The sequence below is a fragment of the Nerophis ophidion genome, linkage group LG19, assembly GCF_033978795.1.
Source record: "Nerophis ophidion isolate RoL-2023_Sa linkage group LG19, RoL_Noph_v1.0, whole genome shotgun sequence".
In the NCBI taxonomy this organism is placed as follows: Eukaryota; Metazoa; Chordata; class Actinopteri; order Syngnathiformes; family Syngnathidae; genus Nerophis; species Nerophis ophidion.
In genome coordinates this window covers 42,824,676-42,843,055 of record NC_084629.1, presented here as the reverse complement: position 1 = coordinate 42,843,055, position 18,380 = coordinate 42,824,676, and the positions used below count along the sequence as shown (strand labels likewise).

The 18,380-nt window shown below is 41.1% G+C and overlaps 1 protein-coding gene across 1 annotated transcript in view; it reads left to right on the top strand.

The window, feature by feature from the left end:
* Nucleotides 1-17,166, top strand: part of LOC133538426 (glutamate decarboxylase 1-like) — a 63,097-nt gene extending 45,931 nt beyond the window's left edge. Inside the window, exon 17 of the mRNA XM_061880052.1 lies at nucleotides 15,988-17,166. Within this exon, the coding sequence (XP_061736036.1) occupies nucleotides 15,988-16,161 (174 nt within the window). The 3' untranslated portion in view covers nucleotides 16,162-17,166. The remainder of the gene's footprint in view (nucleotides 1-15,987) is intronic.
* Nucleotides 17,167-18,380: the final 1,214 nt, after the last annotated feature.

Genomic DNA, 18,380 nt, shown 5'->3' with positions numbered 1-18,380 from the left:
CAGGTGAGTGACTATTGTCAACATAACATGTGATGTTGGAGATTGTGTTGTGGTTGTGCGTGCAGGTGAGTGACTATTGTCAACATAACATGTGATGTTGGAGATTGTGTTGTGGTTGTGTCAACATAACATGTGATATTGGAGATTGTGTTGTGGTTGTGCGTGCAGGTGAGTGACTATTGTCAACATAACATGTGATGTTGGAGATTGTGTTGTGGTTGTGTCAACATAACATGTGATATTGGAGATTGTGTTGTGGTTGTGCGTGCAGATGAGTGACTATTGTCAACATAACATGTGATGTTGGAGATTGTGTTGTGGTTGTGTCAACATAACATGTGATATTGGAGATTGTGTTGTGGTTGTGCGTGCAGATGAGTGACTATTGTCAACATAACATGTGATGTTGGAGATTGTGTTGTGGTTGTGCGTGCAGATGAGTGACTATTGTCAACATAACATGTGATGTTGGAGATTGTGTTGTGGTTGTGTCAACATAACATGTGATATTGGAGATTGTGTTGTGGTTGTGCGTGCAGATGAGTGACTATTGTCAACATAACATGTGATGTTGGAGATTGTGTTGTGGTTGTGTGTGCAGATGAGTGACTATTGTCAACATAACATGTGATGTTGGAGATTGTGTTGTGGTTGTGCGTGCAGGTGAGTGACTATTGTCAACATAACATGTGATGTTGGAGATTGTGTTGTGGTTGTGTCAACATAACATGTGATGTTGGAGATTGTGTTGTGGTTGTGTCAACATAACATGTGATGTTGGAGATTGTGTTGTGGTTGTGTCAACATAACATGTGATGTTGGAGATTGTGTTGTGGTTGTGTCAACATAACATGTGATGTTGGAGATTGTGTTGTGGTTGTGTCAACATAACATGTGATGTTGGAGATTGTGTTGTGGTTGTGCGTGCAGGTGAGTGACTATTGTCAACATAACATGTGATGTTGGAGATTGTGTTGTGGTTGTGCGTGCAGGTGAGTGACTATTGTCAACATAACATGTGATGGTGGAGATTGTGTTGTGGTTGTGTCAACATAACATGTGATGTTGGAGATTGTGTTGTGGTTGTGCGTGCAGATGAGTGACTATTGTCAACATAACATGTGATGTTGGAGATTGTGTTGTGGTTGTGTGTGCAGGTGAGTGACTATTGTCAACATAACATGTGATGTTGGAGATTGTGTTGTGGTTGTGCGTGCAGGTGAGTGACTATTGTCAACATAACATGTGATGTTGGAGATTGTGTTGTGGTTGTGCGTGCAGGTGAGTGACTATTGTCAACATAACATGTGATGTTGGAGATTGTGTTGTGGTTGTGCGTGCAGGTGAGTGACTATTGTCAACATAACATGTGATGTTGGAGATTGTGTTGTGGTTGTGTGTGCAGATGAGTGACTATTGTCAACATAACATGTGATGTTGGAGATTGTGTTGTGGTTGTGCATGCAGGTGAGTGACTATTGTCAACATAACATGTGATGTTGGAGATTGTGTTGTGGTTGTGCGTGCAGGTGAGTGACTATTGTCAACATAACATGTAATGTTGGAGATTGTGTTGTGGTTGTGTCAACATAACATGTGATGTTGGAGATTGTGTTGTGGTTGTGTCAACATAACATGTGATGTTGGAGATTGTGTTGTGGTTGTGCGTGCAGATGAGTGACTATTGTCAACATAACATGTGATGTTGGAGATTGTGTTGTGGTTGTGTCAACATAACATGTGATGTTGGAGATTGTGTTGTGGTTGTGCGTGCAGGTGAGTGACTATTGTCAACGTAACATGTGATGTTGGAGATTGTGTTGTGGTTGTGCGTGCAGGTGAGTGACTATTGTCAACATAACATGTGATGTTGGAGATTGTGTTGTGGTTGTGCGTGCAGGTGAGTGACTATTGTCAACATAACATGTGATGTTGGAGATTGTGTTGTGGTTGTGCGTGCAGGTGAGTGACTATTGTCAACATAACATGTGATGTTGGAGATTGTGTTGTGGTTGTGCGTGCAGGTGAGTGACTATTGTCAACATAACATGTGATGTTGGAGATTGTGTTGTGGTTGTGTGTGCAGGTGAGTGACTATTGTCAACATAACATGTGATGTTGGAGATTGTGTTGTGGTTGTGCGTGCAGGTGAGTGACTATTGTCAACATAACATGTGATGTTGGAGATTGTGTTGTGGTTGTGCGTGCAGATGAGTGACTATTGTCAACATAACATGTGATGTTGGAGATTGTGTTGTGGTTGTGTCAACATAACATGTGATGTTGGAAATTGTGTTGTGGTTGTGTCAACATAACATGTGATGTTGGAGATTGTGTTGTGGTTGTGTCAACATAACATGTGATGTTGGAGATTGTGTTGTGGTTGTGCGTGCAAATGAGTGACTATTGTCAACATAACATGTGATGTTGGAGATTGTGTTGTGGTTGTGTGTGCAGATGAGTGACTATTGTCAACATAACATGTGATGTTGGAGATTGTGTTGTGGTTGTGCGTGCAGGTGAGTGACTATTGTCAACATAACATGTGATGTTGGAGATTGTGTTGTGGTTGTGCGTGCAGGTGAGTGACTATTGTCAACATAACATGTGATGTTGGAGATTGTGTTGTGGTTGTGCGTGCAGGTGAGTGACTATTGTCAACAAACATGTGATGTTGGAGATTGTGTTGTGGTTGTGCGTGCAGGTGAGTGACTATTGTCAACATAACATGTGATGTTGGAGATTGTGTTGTGGTTGTGCGTGCAGGTGAGTGACTATTGTCAACATAACATGTGATGTTGGAGATTGTGTTGTGGTTGTGCGTGCAGGTGAGTGACTATTGTCAACAAACATGTGATGTTGGAGATTGTGTTGTGGTTGTGTCAACATAACATGTGATGTTGGAGATTGTGTTGTGGTTGTGCGTGCAGGTGAGTGACTATTGTCAACATAACATGTGATGTTGGAGATTGTGTTGTGGTTGTGCGTGCAGGTGAGTGACTATTGTCAACATAACATGTAATGTTGGAGATTGTGTTGTGGTTGTGTCAACATAACATGTGATGTTGGAGATTGTGTTGTGGTTGTGTCAACATAACATGTGATGTTGGAGATTGTGTTGTGGTTGTGCGTGCAGATGAGTGACTATTGTCAACATAACATGTGATGTTGGAGATTGTGTTGTGGTTGTGTCAACATAACATGTGATGTTGGAGATTGTGTTGTGGTTGTGCGTGCAGGTGAGTGACTATTGTCAACGTAACATGTGATGTTGGAGATTGTGTTGTGGTTGTGCGTGCAGGTGAGTGACTATTGTCAACATAACATGTGATGTTGGAGATTGTGTTGTGGTTGTGCGTGCAGGTGAGTGACTATTGTCAACATAACATGTGATGTTGGAGATTGTGTTGTGGTTGTGCGTGCAGGTGAGTGACTATTGTCAACATAACATGTGATGTTGGAGATTGTGTTGTGGTTGTGCGTGCAGATGAGTGACTATTGTCAACATAACATGTGATGTTGGAGATTGTGTTGTGGTTGTGTCAACATAACATGTGATGTTGGAAATTGTGTTGTGGTTGTGTCAACATAACATGTGATGTTGGAGATTGTGTTGTGGTTGTGTCAACATAACATGTGATGTTGGAGATTGTGTTGTGGTTGTGCGTGCAAATGAGTGACTATTGTCAACATAACATGTGATGTTGGAGATTGTGTTGTGGTTGTGTGTGCAGATGAGTGACTATTGTCAACATAACATGTGATGTTGGAGATTGTGTTGTGGTTGTGCGTGCAGGTGAGTGACTATTGTCAACATAACATGTGATGTTGGAGATTGTGTTGTGGTTGTGCGTGCAGGTGAGTGACTATTGTCAACATAACATGTGATGTTGGAGATTGTGTTGTGGTTGTGCGTGCAGGTGAGTGACTATTGTCAACAAACATGTGATGTTGGAGATTGTGTTGTGGTTGTGCGTGCAGGTGAGTGACTATTGTCAACATAACATGTGATGTTGGAGATTGTGTTGTGGTTGTGCGTGCAGGTGAGTGACTATTGTCAACATAACATGTGATGTTGGAGATTGTGTTGTGGTTGTGCGTGCAGGTGAGTGACTATTGTCAACATAACATGTGATGTTGGAGATTGTGTTGTGGTTGTGTCAACATAACATGTGATATTGGAGATTGTGTTGTGGTTGTGCGTGCAGATGAGTGACTATTGTCAACATAACATGTGATGTTGGAGATTGTGTTGTGGTTGTGTGTGCAGATGAGTGACTATTGTCAACATAACATGTGATGTTGGAGATTGTGTTGTGGTTGTGCGTGCAGGTGAGTGACTATTGTCAACATAACATGTGATGTTGGAGATTGTGTTGTGGTTGTGTCAACATAACATGTGATGTTGGAGATTGTGTTGTGGTTGTGTCAACATAACATGTGATGTTGGAGATTGTGTTGTGGTTGTGCGTGCAGATGAGTGACTATTGTCAACATAACATGTGATGTTGGAGATTGTGTTGTGGTTGTGCGTGCAGATGAGTGACTATTGTCAACATAACATGTGATGTTGGAGATTGTGTTGTGGTTGTGCGTGCAGGTGAGTGACTATTGTCAACATAACATGTGATGTTGGAGATTGTGTTGTGGTTGTGCGTGCAGATGAGTGACTATTGTCAACATAACATGTGATGTTGGAGATTGTGTTGTGGTTGTGCGTGCAGGTGAGTGACTATTGTCAACATAACATGTGATGTTGGAGATTGTGTTGTGGTTGTGCGTGCAGGTGAGTGACTATTGTCAACATAACATGTGATGTTGGAGATTGTGTTGTGGTTGTGCGTGCAGGTGAGTGACTATTGTCAACATAACATGTGATGTTGGAGATTGTGTTGTGGTTGTGCGTGCAGGTGAGTGACTATTGTCAACATAACATGTGATGTTGGAGATTGTGTTGTGGTTGTGCGTGCGGGTGAGTGACTATTGTCAACATAACATGTGATGTTGGAGATTGTGTTGTGGTTGTGTCAACATAACATGTGATGTTGGAGATTGTGTTGTGGTTGTGCGTGCAGGTGAGTGACTATTGTCAACATAACATGTGATGTTGGAGATTGTGTTGTGGTTGTGCGTGCAGATGAGTGACTATTGTCAACATAACATGTGATGTTGGAGATTGTGTTGTGGTTGTGTCAACATAACATGTGATGTTGGAAATTGTGTTGTGGTTGTGTCAACATAACATGTGATGTTGGAGATTGTGTTGTGGTTGTGTCAACATAACATGTGATGTTGGAGATTGTGTTGTGGTTGTGCGTGCAAATGAGTGACTATTGTCAACATAACATGTGATGTTGGAGATTGTGTTGTGGTTGTGTGTGCAGATGAGTGACTATTGTCAACATAACATGTGATGTTGGAGATTGTGTTGTGGTTGTGCGTGCAGGTGAGTGACTATTGTCAACATAACATGTGATGTTGGAGATTGTGTTGTGGTTGTGCGTGCAGGTGAGTGACTATTGTCAACATAACATGTGATGTTGGAGATTGTGTTGTGGTTGTGCGTGCAGGTGAGTGACTATTGTCAACATAACATGTGATGTTGGAGATTGTGTTGTGGTTGTGCGTGCAGGTGAGTGACTATTGTCAACATAACATGTGATGTTGGAGATTGTGTTGTGGTTGTGTGTGCAGATGAGTGACTATTGTCAACATAACATGTGATGTTGGAGATTGTGTTGTGGTTGTGCGTGCAGGTGAGTGACTATTGTCAACATAACATGTGATGTTGGAGATTGTGTTGTGGTTGTGCGTGCAGGTGAGTGACTATTGTCAACATAACATGTGATGTTGGAGATTGTGTTGTGGTTGTGCGTGCAGGTGAGTGACTATTGTCAACAAACATGTGATGTTGGAGATTGTGTTGTGGTTGTGTCAACATAACATGTGATGTTGGAGATTGTGTTGTGGTTGTGCGTGCAGGTGAGTGACTATTGTCAACATAACATGTGATGTTGGAGATTGTGTTGTGGTTGTGTCAACATAACATGTGATATTGGAGATTGTGTTGTGGTTGTGCGTGCAGATGAGTGACTATTGTCAACATAACATGTGATGTTGGAGATTGTGTTGTGGTTGTGTGTGCAGATGAGTGACTATTGTCAACATAACATGTGATGTTGGAGATTGTGTTGTGGTTGTGCGTGCAGGTGAGTGACTATTGTCAACATAACATGTGATGTTGGAGATTGTGTTGTGGTTGTGCGTGCAGGTGAGTGACTATTGTCAACATAACATGTGATGTTGGAGATTGTGTTGTGGTTGTGCGTGCGGATGAGTGACTATTGTCAACATAACATGTGATGTTGGAGATTGTGTTGTGGTTGTGCGTACAGATGAGTGACTATTGTCAACAAACATGTGATGTTGGAGATTGTGTTGTGGTTGTGTGTGCAGGTGAGTGACTATTGTCAACATAACATGTGATGTTGGAGATTGTGTTGTGGTTGTGCGTGCGGATGAGTGACTATTGTCAACATAACATGTGATGTTGGAGATTGTGTTGTGGTTGTGCGTGCAGGTGAGTGACTATTGTCAACATAACATGTGATGTTGGAGATTGTGTTGTGGTTGTGCGTGCGGATGAGTGACTATTGTCAACATAACATGTGATGTTGGAGATTGTGTTGTGGTTGTGTCAACATAACATGTGATATTGGAGATTGTGTTGTGGTTGTGCGTGCAGGTGAGTGACTATTGTCAACATAACATGTGATGTTGGAGATTGTGTTGTGGTTGTGTCAACATAACATGTGATATTGGAGATTGTGTTGTGGTTGTGCGTGCAGATGAGTGACTATTGTCAACATAACATGTGATGTTGGAGATTGTGTTGTGGTTGTGTCAACATAACATGTGATATTGGAGATTGTGTTGTGGTTGTGCGTGCAGATGAGTGACTATTGTCAACATAACATGTGATGTTGGAGATTGTGTTGTGGTTGTGCGTGCAGATGAGTGACTATTGTCAACATAACATGTGATGTTGGAGATTGTGTTGTGGTTGTGTCAACATAACATGTGATATTGGAGATTGTGTTGTGGTTGTGCGTGCAGATGAGTGACTATTGTCAACATAACATGTGATGTTGGAGATTGTGTTGTGGTTGTGTGTGCAGATGAGTGACTATTGTCAGCATAACATGTGATGTTGGAGATTGTGTTGTGGTTGTGCGTGCAGGTGAGTGACTATTGTCAACATAACATGTGATGTTGGAGATTGTGTTGTGGTTGTGTCAACATAACATGTGATGTTGGAGATTGTGTTGTGGTTGTGTCAACATAACATGTGATGTTGGAGATTGTGTTGTGGTTGTGTCAACATAACATGTGATGTTGGAGATTGTGTTGTGGTTGTGTCAACATAACATGTGATGTTGGAGATTGTGTTGTGGTTGTGTCAACATAACATGTGATGTTGGAGATTGTGTTGTGGTTGTGCGTGCAGGTGAGTGACTATTGTCAACATAACATGTGATGTTGGAGATTGTGTTGTGGTTGTGCGTGCAGGTGAGTGACTATTGTCAACATAACATGTGATGGTGGAGATTGTGTTGTGGTTGTGTCAACATAACATGTGATGTTGGAGATTGTGTTGTGGTTGTGCGTGCAGATGAGTGACTATTGTCAACATAACATGTGATGTTGGAGATTGTGTTGTGGTTGTGTGTGCAGGTGAGTGACTATTGTCAACATAACATGTGATGTTGGAGATTGTGTTGTGGTTGTGCGTGCAGGTGAGTGACTATTGTCAACATAACATGTGATGTTGGAGATTGTGTTGTGGTTGTGCGTGCAGGTGAGTGACTATTGTCAACATAACATGTGATGTTGGAGATTGTGTTGTGGTTGTGCGTGCAGGTGAGTGACTATTGTCAACATAACATGTGATGTTGGAGATTGTGTTGTGGTTGTGTGTGCAGATGAGTGACTATTGTCAACATAACATGTGATGTTGGAGATTGTGTTGTGGTTGTGCATGCAGGTGAGTGACTATTGTCAACATAACATGTGATGTTGGAGATTGTGTTGTGGTTGTGCGTGCAGGTGAGTGACTATTGTCAACATAACATGTAATGTTGGAGATTGTGTTGTGGTTGTGTCAACATAACATGTGATGTTGGAGATTGTGTTGTGGTTGTGTCAACATAACATGTGATGTTGGAGATTGTGTTGTGGTTGTGCGTGCAGATGAGTGACTATTGTCAACATAACATGTGATGTTGGAGATTGTGTTGTGGTTGTGTCAACATAACATGTGATGTTGGAGATTGTGTTGTGGTTGTGCGTGCAGGTGAGTGACTATTGTCAACGTAACATGTGATGTTGGAGATTGTGTTGTGGTTGTGCGTGCAGGTGAGTGACTATTGTCAACATAACATGTGATGTTGGAGATTGTGTTGTGGTTGTGCGTGCAGGTGAGTGACTATTGTCAACATAACATGTGATGTTGGAGATTGTGTTGTGGTTGTGCGTGCAGGTGAGTGACTATTGTCAACATAACATGTGATGTTGGAGATTGTGTTGTGGTTGTGCGTGCAGGTGAGTGACTATTGTCAACATAACATGTGATGTTGGAGATTGTGTTGTGGTTGTGTGTGCAGGTGAGTGACTATTGTCAACATAACATGTGATGTTGGAGATTGTGTTGTGGTTGTGCGTGCAGGTGAGTGACTATTGTCAACATAACATGTGATGTTGGAGATTGTGTTGTGGTTGTGCGTGCAGATGAGTGACTATTGTCAACATAACATGTGATGTTGGAGATTGTGTTGTGGTTGTGTCAACATAACATGTGATGTTGGAAATTGTGTTGTGGTTGTGTCAACATAACATGTGATGTTGGAGATTGTGTTGTGGTTGTGTCAACATAACATGTGATGTTGGAGATTGTGTTGTGGTTGTGCGTGCAAATGAGTGACTATTGTCAACATAACATGTGATGTTGGAGATTGTGTTGTGGTTGTGTGTGCAGATGAGTGACTATTGTCAACATAACATGTGATGTTGGAGATTGTGTTGTGGTTGTGCGTGCAGGTGAGTGACTATTGTCAACATAACATGTGATGTTGGAGATTGTGTTGTGGTTGTGCGTGCAGGTGAGTGACTATTGTCAACATAACATGTGATGTTGGAGATTGTGTTGTGGTTGTGCGTGCAGGTGAGTGACTATTGTCAACAAACATGTGATGTTGGAGATTGTGTTGTGGTTGTGCGTGCAGGTGAGTGACTATTGTCAACATAACATGTGATGTTGGAGATTGTGTTGTGGTTGTGCGTGCAGGTGAGTGACTATTGTCAACATAACATGTGATGTTGGAGATTGTGTTGTGGTTGTGCGTGCAGGTGAGTGACTATTGTCAACAAACATGTGATGTTGGAGATTGTGTTGTGGTTGTGTCAACATAACATGTGATGTTGGAGATTGTGTTGTGGTTGTGCGTGCAGGTGAGTGACTATTGTCAACATAACATGTGATGTTGGAGATTGTGTTGTGGTTGTGCGTGCAGGTGAGTGACTATTGTCAACATAACATGTAATGTTGGAGATTGTGTTGTGGTTGTGTCAACATAACATGTGATGTTGGAGATTGTGTTGTGGTTGTGTCAACATAACATGTGATGTTGGAGATTGTGTTGTGGTTGTGCGTGCAGATGAGTGACTATTGTCAACATAACATGTGATGTTGGAGATTGTGTTGTGGTTGTGTCAACATAACATGTGATGTTGGAGATTGTGTTGTGGTTGTGCGTGCAGGTGAGTGACTATTGTCAACGTAACATGTGATGTTGGAGATTGTGTTGTGGTTGTGCGTGCAGGTGAGTGACTATTGTCAACATAACATGTGATGTTGGAGATTGTGTTGTGGTTGTGCGTGCAGATGAGTGACTATTGTCAACATAACATGTGATGTTGGAGATTGTGTTGTGGTTGTGTCAACATAACATGTGATGTTGGAGATTGTGTTGTGGTTGTGCGTGCAGATGAGTGACTATTGTCAACATAACATGTGATGTTGGAGATTGTGTTGTGGTTGTGTCAACATAACATGTGATGTTGGAAATTGTGTTGTGGTTGTGTCAACATAACATGTGATGTTGGAGATTGTGTTGTGGTTGTGTCAACATAACATGTGATGTTGGAGATTGTGTTGTGGTTGTGCGTGCAAATGAGTGACTATTGTCAACATAACATGTGATGTTGGAGATTGTGTTGTGGTTGTGCGTGCAGGTGAGTGACTATTGTCAACATAACATGTGATGTTGGAGATTGTGTTGTGGTTGTGCGTGCAGGTGAGTGACTATTGTCAACATAACATGTGATGTTGGAGATTGTGTTGTGGTTGTGCGTGCAGGTGAGTGACTATTGTCAACAAACATGTGATGTTGGAGATTGTGTTGTGGTTGTGCGTGCAGGTGAGTGACTATTGTCAACATAACATGTGATGTTGGAGATTGTGTTGTGGTTGTGCGTGCAGGTGAGTGACTATTGTCAACATAACATGTGATGTTGGAGATTGTGTTGTGGTTGTGCGTGCAGGTGAGTGACTATTGTCAACATAACATGTGATGTTGGAGATTGTGTTGTGGTTGTGTCAACATAACATGTGATATTGGAGATTGTGTTGTGGTTGTGCGTGCAGATGAGTGACTATTGTCAACATAACATGTGATGTTGGAGATTGTGTTGTGGTTGTGTGTGCAGATGAGTGACTATTGTCAACATAACATGTGATGTTGGAGATTGTGTTGTGGTTGTGCGTGCAGGTGAGTGACTATTGTCAACATAACATGTGATGTTGGAGATTGTGTTGTGGTTGTGTCAACATAACATGTGATGTTGGAGATTGTGTTGTGGTTGTGTCAACATAACATGTGATGTTGGAGATTGTGTTGTGGTTGTGCGTGCAGATGAGTGACTATTGTCAACATAACATGTGATGTTGGAGATTGTGTTGTGGTTGTGCGTGCAGATGAGTGACTATTGTCAACATAACATGTGATGTTGGAGATTGTGTTGTGGTTGTGCGTGCAGGTGAGTGACTATTGTCAACATAACATGTGATGTTGGAGATTGTGTTGTGGTTGTGCGTGCAGATGAGTGACTATTGTCAACATAACATGTGATGTTGGAGATTGTGTTGTGGTTGTGCGTGCAGGTGAGTGACTATTGTCAACATAACATGTGATGTTGGAGATTGTGTTGTGGTTGTGCGTGCAGGTGAGTGACTATTGTCAACATAACATGTGATGTTGGAGATTGTGTTGTGGTTGTGCGTGCAGGTGAGTGACTATTGTCAACATAACATGTGATGTTGGAGATTGTGTTGTGGTTGTGCGTGCAGGTGAGTGACTATTGTCAACATAACATGTGATGTTGGAGATTGTGTTGTGGTTGTGCGTGCGGGTGAGTGACTATTGTCAACATAACATGTGATGTTGGAGATTGTGTTGTGGTTGTGTCAACATAACATGTGATGTTGGAGATTGTGTTGTGGTTGTGCGTGCAGGTGAGTGACTATTGTCAACATAACATGTGATGTTGGAGATTGTGTTGTGGTTGTGCGTGCAGATGAGTGACTATTGTCAACATAACATGTGATGTTGGAGATTGTGTTGTGGTTGTGTCAACATAACATGTGATGTTGGAAATTGTGTTGTGGTTGTGTCAACATAACATGTGATGTTGGAGATTGTGTTGTGGTTGTGTCAACATAACATGTGATGTTGGAGATTGTGTTGTGGTTGTGCGTGCAAATGAGTGACTATTGTCAACATAACATGTGATGTTGGAGATTGTGTTGTGGTTGTGTGTGCAGATGAGTGACTATTGTCAACATAACATGTGATGTTGGAGATTGTGTTGTGGTTGTGCGTGCAGGTGAGTGACTATTGTCAACATAACATGTGATGTTGGAGATTGTGTTGTGGTTGTGCGTGCAGGTGAGTGACTATTGTCAACATAACATGTGATGTTGGAGATTGTGTTGTGGTTGTGCGTGCAGGTGAGTGACTATTGTCAACATAACATGTGATGTTGGAGATTGTGTTGTGGTTGTGCGTGCAGGTGAGTGACTATTGTCAACATAACATGTGATGTTGGAGATTGTGTTGTGGTTGTGTGTGCAGATGAGTGACTATTGTCAACATAACATGTGATGTTGGAGATTGTGTTGTGGTTGTGCGTGCAGGTGAGTGACTATTGTCAACATAACATGTGATGTTGGAGATTGTGTTGTGGTTGTGCGTGCAGGTGAGTGACTATTGTCAACATAACATGTGATGTTGGAGATTGTGTTGTGGTTGTGCGTGCAGGTGAGTGACTATTGTCAACAAACATGTGATGTTGGAGATTGTGTTGTGGTTGTGTCAACATAACATGTGATGTTGGAGATTGTGTTGTGGTTGTGCGTGCAGGTGAGTGACTATTGTCAACATAACATGTGATGTTGGAGATTGTGTTGTGGTTGTGTCAACATAACATGTGATATTGGAGATTGTGTTGTGGTTGTGCGTGCAGATGAGTGACTATTGTCAACATAACATGTGATGTTGGAGATTGTGTTGTGGTTGTGTGTGCAGATGAGTGACTATTGTCAACATAACATGTGATGTTGGAGATTGTGTTGTGGTTGTGCGTGCAGGTGAGTGACTATTGTCAACATAACATGTGATGTTGGAGATTGTGTTGTGGTTGTGCGTGCAGGTGAGTGACTATTGTCAACATAACATGTGATGTTGGAGATTGTGTTGTGGTTGTGCGTGCAGGTGAGTGACTATTGTCAACATAACATGTGATGTTGGAGATTGTGTTGTGGTTGTGCGTGCAGGTGAGTGACTATTGTCAACAAACATGTGATGTTGGAGATTGTGTTGTGGTTGTGTCAACATAACATGTGATGTTGGAGATTGTGTTGTGGTTGTGCGTGCAGGTGAGTGACTATTGTCAACATAACATGTGATGTTGGAGATTGTGTTGTGGTTGTGTCAACATAACATGTGATATTGGAGATTGTGTTGTGGTTGTGCGTGCAGATGAGTGACTATTGTCAACATAACATGTGATGTTGGAGATTGTGTTGTGGTTGTGCGTGCAGGTGAGTGACTATTGTCAACATAACATGTGATGTTGGAGATTGTGTTGTGGTTGTGTCAACATAACATGTGATGTTGGAGATTGTGTTGTGGTTGTGTCAACATAACATGTGATGTTGGAGATTGTGTTGTGGTTGTGCGTGCAGATGAGTGACTATTGTCAACATAACATGTGATGTTGGAGATTGTGTTGTGGTTGTGCGTGCAGGTGAGTGACTATTGTCAACATAACATGTGATGTTGGAGATTGTGTTGTGGTTGTGCGTGCAGGTGAGTGACTATTGTCAACATAACATGTGATGTTGGAGATTGTGTTGTGGTTGTGCGTGCAGGTGAGTGACTATTGTCAACATAACATGTGATGTTGGAGATTGTGTTGTGGTTGTGCGTGCAGATGAGTGACTATTGTCAACAAACATGTGATGTTTGAGATTGTGTTGTGGTTGTGCGTGCAGGTGAGTGACTATTGTCAACATAACATGTGATGTTGGAGATTGTGTTGTGGTTGTGCGTGCAGATGAGTGACTATTGTCAACATAACATGTGATGTTGGAGATTGTGTTGTGGTTGTGTCAACATAACATGTGATGTTGGAGATTGTGTTATGGTTGTGCGTGCAGGTGAGTGACTATTGTCAACATAACATGTGATGTTGGAGATTGTGTTGTGGTTGTGCGTGCAGATGAGTGACAATTGTCAACATAACATGTGATGTTGGAGATTGTGTTGTGGTTGTGCGTGCAGATGAGTGACTATTGTCAACATAACATGTGATGTTGGAGATTGTGTTGTGGTTGTGCGTGCAGGTGAGTGACTATTGTCAACATAACATGTGATGTTGGAGATTGTGTTGTGGTTGTGCGTGCAGGTGAGTGACTATTGTCAACATAACATGTGATGTTGGAGATTGTGTTGTGGTTGTGCGTGCAGATGAGTGACTATTGTCAACAAACATGTGATGTTTGAGATTGTGTTGTGGTTGTGCGTGCAGGTGAGTGACTATTGTCAACATAACATGTGATGTTGGAGATTGTGTTGTGGTTGTGCGTGCAGATGAGTGACTATTGTCAACATAACATGTGATGTTGGAGATTGTGTTGTGGTTGTGCGTGCAGGTGAGTGACTATTGTCAACATAACATGTGATGTTGGAGATTGTGTTGTGGTTGTGCGTGCAGGTGAGTGACTATTGTCAACATAACATGTGATGTTGGAGATTGTGTTGTGGTTGTGCGTGCAGGTGAGTGACTATTGTCAACATAACATGTGATGTTGGAGATTGTGTTGTGGTTGTGCGTGCAGGTGAGTGACTATTGTCAACATAACATGTGATGTTGGAGATTGTGTTGTGGTTGTGTCAACATAACATGTGATGTTGGAGATTGTGTTGTGGTTGTGCGTGCAGGTGAGTGACTATTTTCAACATAACATGTGATGTTGGAGATTGTGTTGTGGTTGTGCGTGCAGATGAGTGACAATTGTCAACATAACATGTGATGTTGGAGATTGTGTTGTGGTTGTGCGTGCAGATGAGTGACTATTGTCAACATAACATGTGATGTTGGAGATTGTGTTGTGGTTGTGCGTGCAGATGAGTGACTATTGTCAACATAACATGTGATGTTGGAGATTGTGTTGTGGTTGTGCGTGCAGGTGAGTGACTATTGTCAACATAACATGTGATGTTGGAGATTGTGTTGTGGTTGTGCGTGCAGGTGAGTGACTATTGTCAACATAACATGTGATGTTGGAGATTGTGTTGTGGTTGTGTCAACATAACATGTGATATTGGAGATTGTGTTGTGGTTGTGCGTGCAGATGAGTGACTATTGTCAACATAACATGTGATGTTGGAGATTGTGTTGTGGTTGTGCGTGCAGGTGAGTGACTATTGTCAACATAACATGTGATGTTGGAGATTGTGTTGTGGTTGTGCGTGCAGATGAGTGACTATTGTCAACATAACATGTAATGTTGGAGATTGTGTTGTGGTTGTGCGTGCAGATGAGTGACTATTGTCAACATAACATGTAATGTTGGAGATTGTGTTGTGGTTGTGCGTGCAGGTGAGTGACTATTGTCAACATAACATGTGATGTTGGAGATTGTGTTGTGGTTGTGCGTGCAGGTGAGTGACTATTGTCAACATAACATGTGATGTTGGAGATTGTGTTGTGGTTGTGCGTGCAGGTGAGTGACTATTGTCAACATAACATGTGATGTTGGAGATTGTGTTGTGGTTGTGCGTGCAGGTGAGTGACTATTGTCAACATAACATGTGATGTTGGAGATTGTGTTGTGGTTGTGCGTGCAGGTGAGTGACTATTGTCAACATAACATGTGATGTTGGAGATTGTGTTGTGGTTGTGCGTGCAGGTGAGTGACTATTGTCAACATAACATGTGATGTTGGAGATTGTGTCGTGGTTGTGCGTGCGGGTGAGTGACTATTGTCAACATAACATGTGATGTTGGAGATTGTGTTGTGGTTGTGTCAACATAACATGTGATGTTGGAGATTGTGTTGTGGTTGTGCGTGCAGGTGAGTGACTATTGTCAACATAACATGTGATGTTGGAGATTGTGTTGTGGTTGTGCGTGCAGATGAGTGACAATTGTCAACATAACATGTGATGTTGGAGATTGTGTTGTGGTTGTGCGTGCAGATGAGTGACTATTGTCAACATAACATGTGATGTTGGAGATTGTGTTGTGGTTGTGCGTGCAGGTGAGTGACTATTGTCAACATAACATGTGATGTTGGAGATTGTGTTGTGGTTGTGCGTGCAGGTGAGTGACTATTGTCAACAAACATGTGATTTCCTCCCACAAAAGGTGGCCCCCAAGATCAAGGCCATGATGATGGAGTCCGGCAGCACAATGGTGGGCTACCAGCCTCAAGGAAAGAAGGTCAACTTTTTCCGCATGGTCATCTCCAACACGGCCGCTACCAGGTCGGACATCGACTTTCTGGTGGAGGAGATCGAGAGACTGGGGCAGGACTTGTAAAGGCCACTTCACAGACACTTCATTAGGAACACCTGAGGTCCAATCCAAGAGCTGGATAATACTAACAATAATAATGCTAGGTTTTTATTGGCACATTCACCAAGTTGTTATTGTGGTTGTAGTCAAAATGAGAATAACAATGAGCCTCATGTGTTTGGTTCTGTACCTAATGTTGTGGCCTGTGATGCATACTTTAAGTAGGGATCTTACGACCCTTTTTCCTGTGTGTCTTCTCTGTCAATAGACAATAGAATGTCGTATTCTATGCAGACTGGATTAAAAAACCCAATGGGAGCGTAAAAAAAGAGCACAAACTTACTGCATTAATGTAAAGTAATATATGGAATAAGAAATGTTGGTGCACCATGTTGTCAAATCCATCAGCTGGGTGGTAAGGTGCAGTAAAGCAGGCAGTCGATGTAAAATGTCTTGTATTAATGGCTGTGTTTTTACATTTGTTCTGTCTAGACTGTGTATAGTATTGTTACATGACCTTTGTGCACTATGTGTTTTATGGTGAAATGTAAATCAATCAGATGTGTCACTTTATAATTATGAATCAGATTTTTTTCCATGTGTAAAATATCCTCAGATATATTTATTGTATCACATTCTACATTTTTTAGAACTTGATCTTTTATGTGCGTTAGTGAACCAAAGACCAGTTGAGTGTCATTGGTGAACATCCCTTACGACTAAAAGCACATCTATGAGGATACTTCTGCCGGTATCAACAATCAGTGTTGTGTTAGCTGTGATGCACTACATGTTTATGTGAAGGAAGAAAAGCACAGTGCTGAAATGCTGATGACAAAGATTGTTTCTGCAACATGCACACGGAGGCCACACTTGTATGCAGTATTTATCAACTTCAACTATGAAACACACAAGTGTTTGCGGCTGGAAGAAGACGTCGACTAAATAGTATGGATGAAATGTTGATGTCACTTTAACTCTTCATCTCTAGAGTATTACATAGCACTAATAAAGACGTCAGCTGTTCAAGATCCGTGAGACCTTCTTTGGACTAGCGGTGGGACTGGACTTTAGACATAGTTTTACATGGAGAAAACAAAGCAAAATACATATAAATGACTAATGAACGAGATCTATTTGTTGGATTTAACATTATTTCTCACATTTGTGATCAAAGTTCTGTCAGAATTTTATTTTGGCCTTACGGCAGCTAATTTTGCTGTCATACCCGATACAAAAAAAGTGCATCGACCATACTTGCCAACCTTGTGACCTCAGATTTCGGGACGTGGGGGGCGTAGTTGGGGGCGGGACTTGGTTGGGGGCGTGGTTAAGAGGGGAGGAGTATATTTACAGCTAGAATTCACCTATACATATATATATATATATATATATATGCAGTATATACAGTATATATATATATAAGAAATACTTGACTTTCAGTGAATTCTAGCTAGCTATATATATATATACATATATGTATATATATATACATATATATATATATATATACATGTGTAAGAAATACTTGAATTTCAGTTTTCATTTATTTACACATATACACACACATAACACTAATCTACTCATTGTTGAGTTAAGGGTTGAATCGTCCATATATATATATATATATATATATATATATAAGAAATACTTGACTTTCAGTTAATTCTAGCTAGCTATATATATAAGAAATACTTGAATTTCAGTTTTCATTTATTTACACATATACACACACATAACACTAATCTACTCATTGTTGAGTTAAGGGTTGAATCGTCCATATATATATATATATATATATATAAGAAATACTTGACTTTCAGTTAATTCTAGCTAGCTATATATATATATATATATATATATATATATAAGAAATACTTGAATTTCAGTTTTCATTTATTTACACATATACACACACATAACACTAATCTACTCATTGTTGAGTTAAGGGTTGAATCGTCCATATATATATATATATATAAGAAATACTTGACTTTCAGTTAATTCTAGCTAGCTATATATATATAAGAAATACTTGAATTTCAGTTTTCATTTATTTACACATATACACACACATAACACTCATCTACTCATTGTTGAGTTAAGGGTTGAATTGTCCATCCTTGTTAGCGTGTACCCCACCTGCCGCCCGATTGTAAGACCCCAAAGGGGACTAAGTGGTAGAAAATGGATGGATGGATGTTCTATTCTCCGTCACTATTTTTCTAACCATATGCATGTAC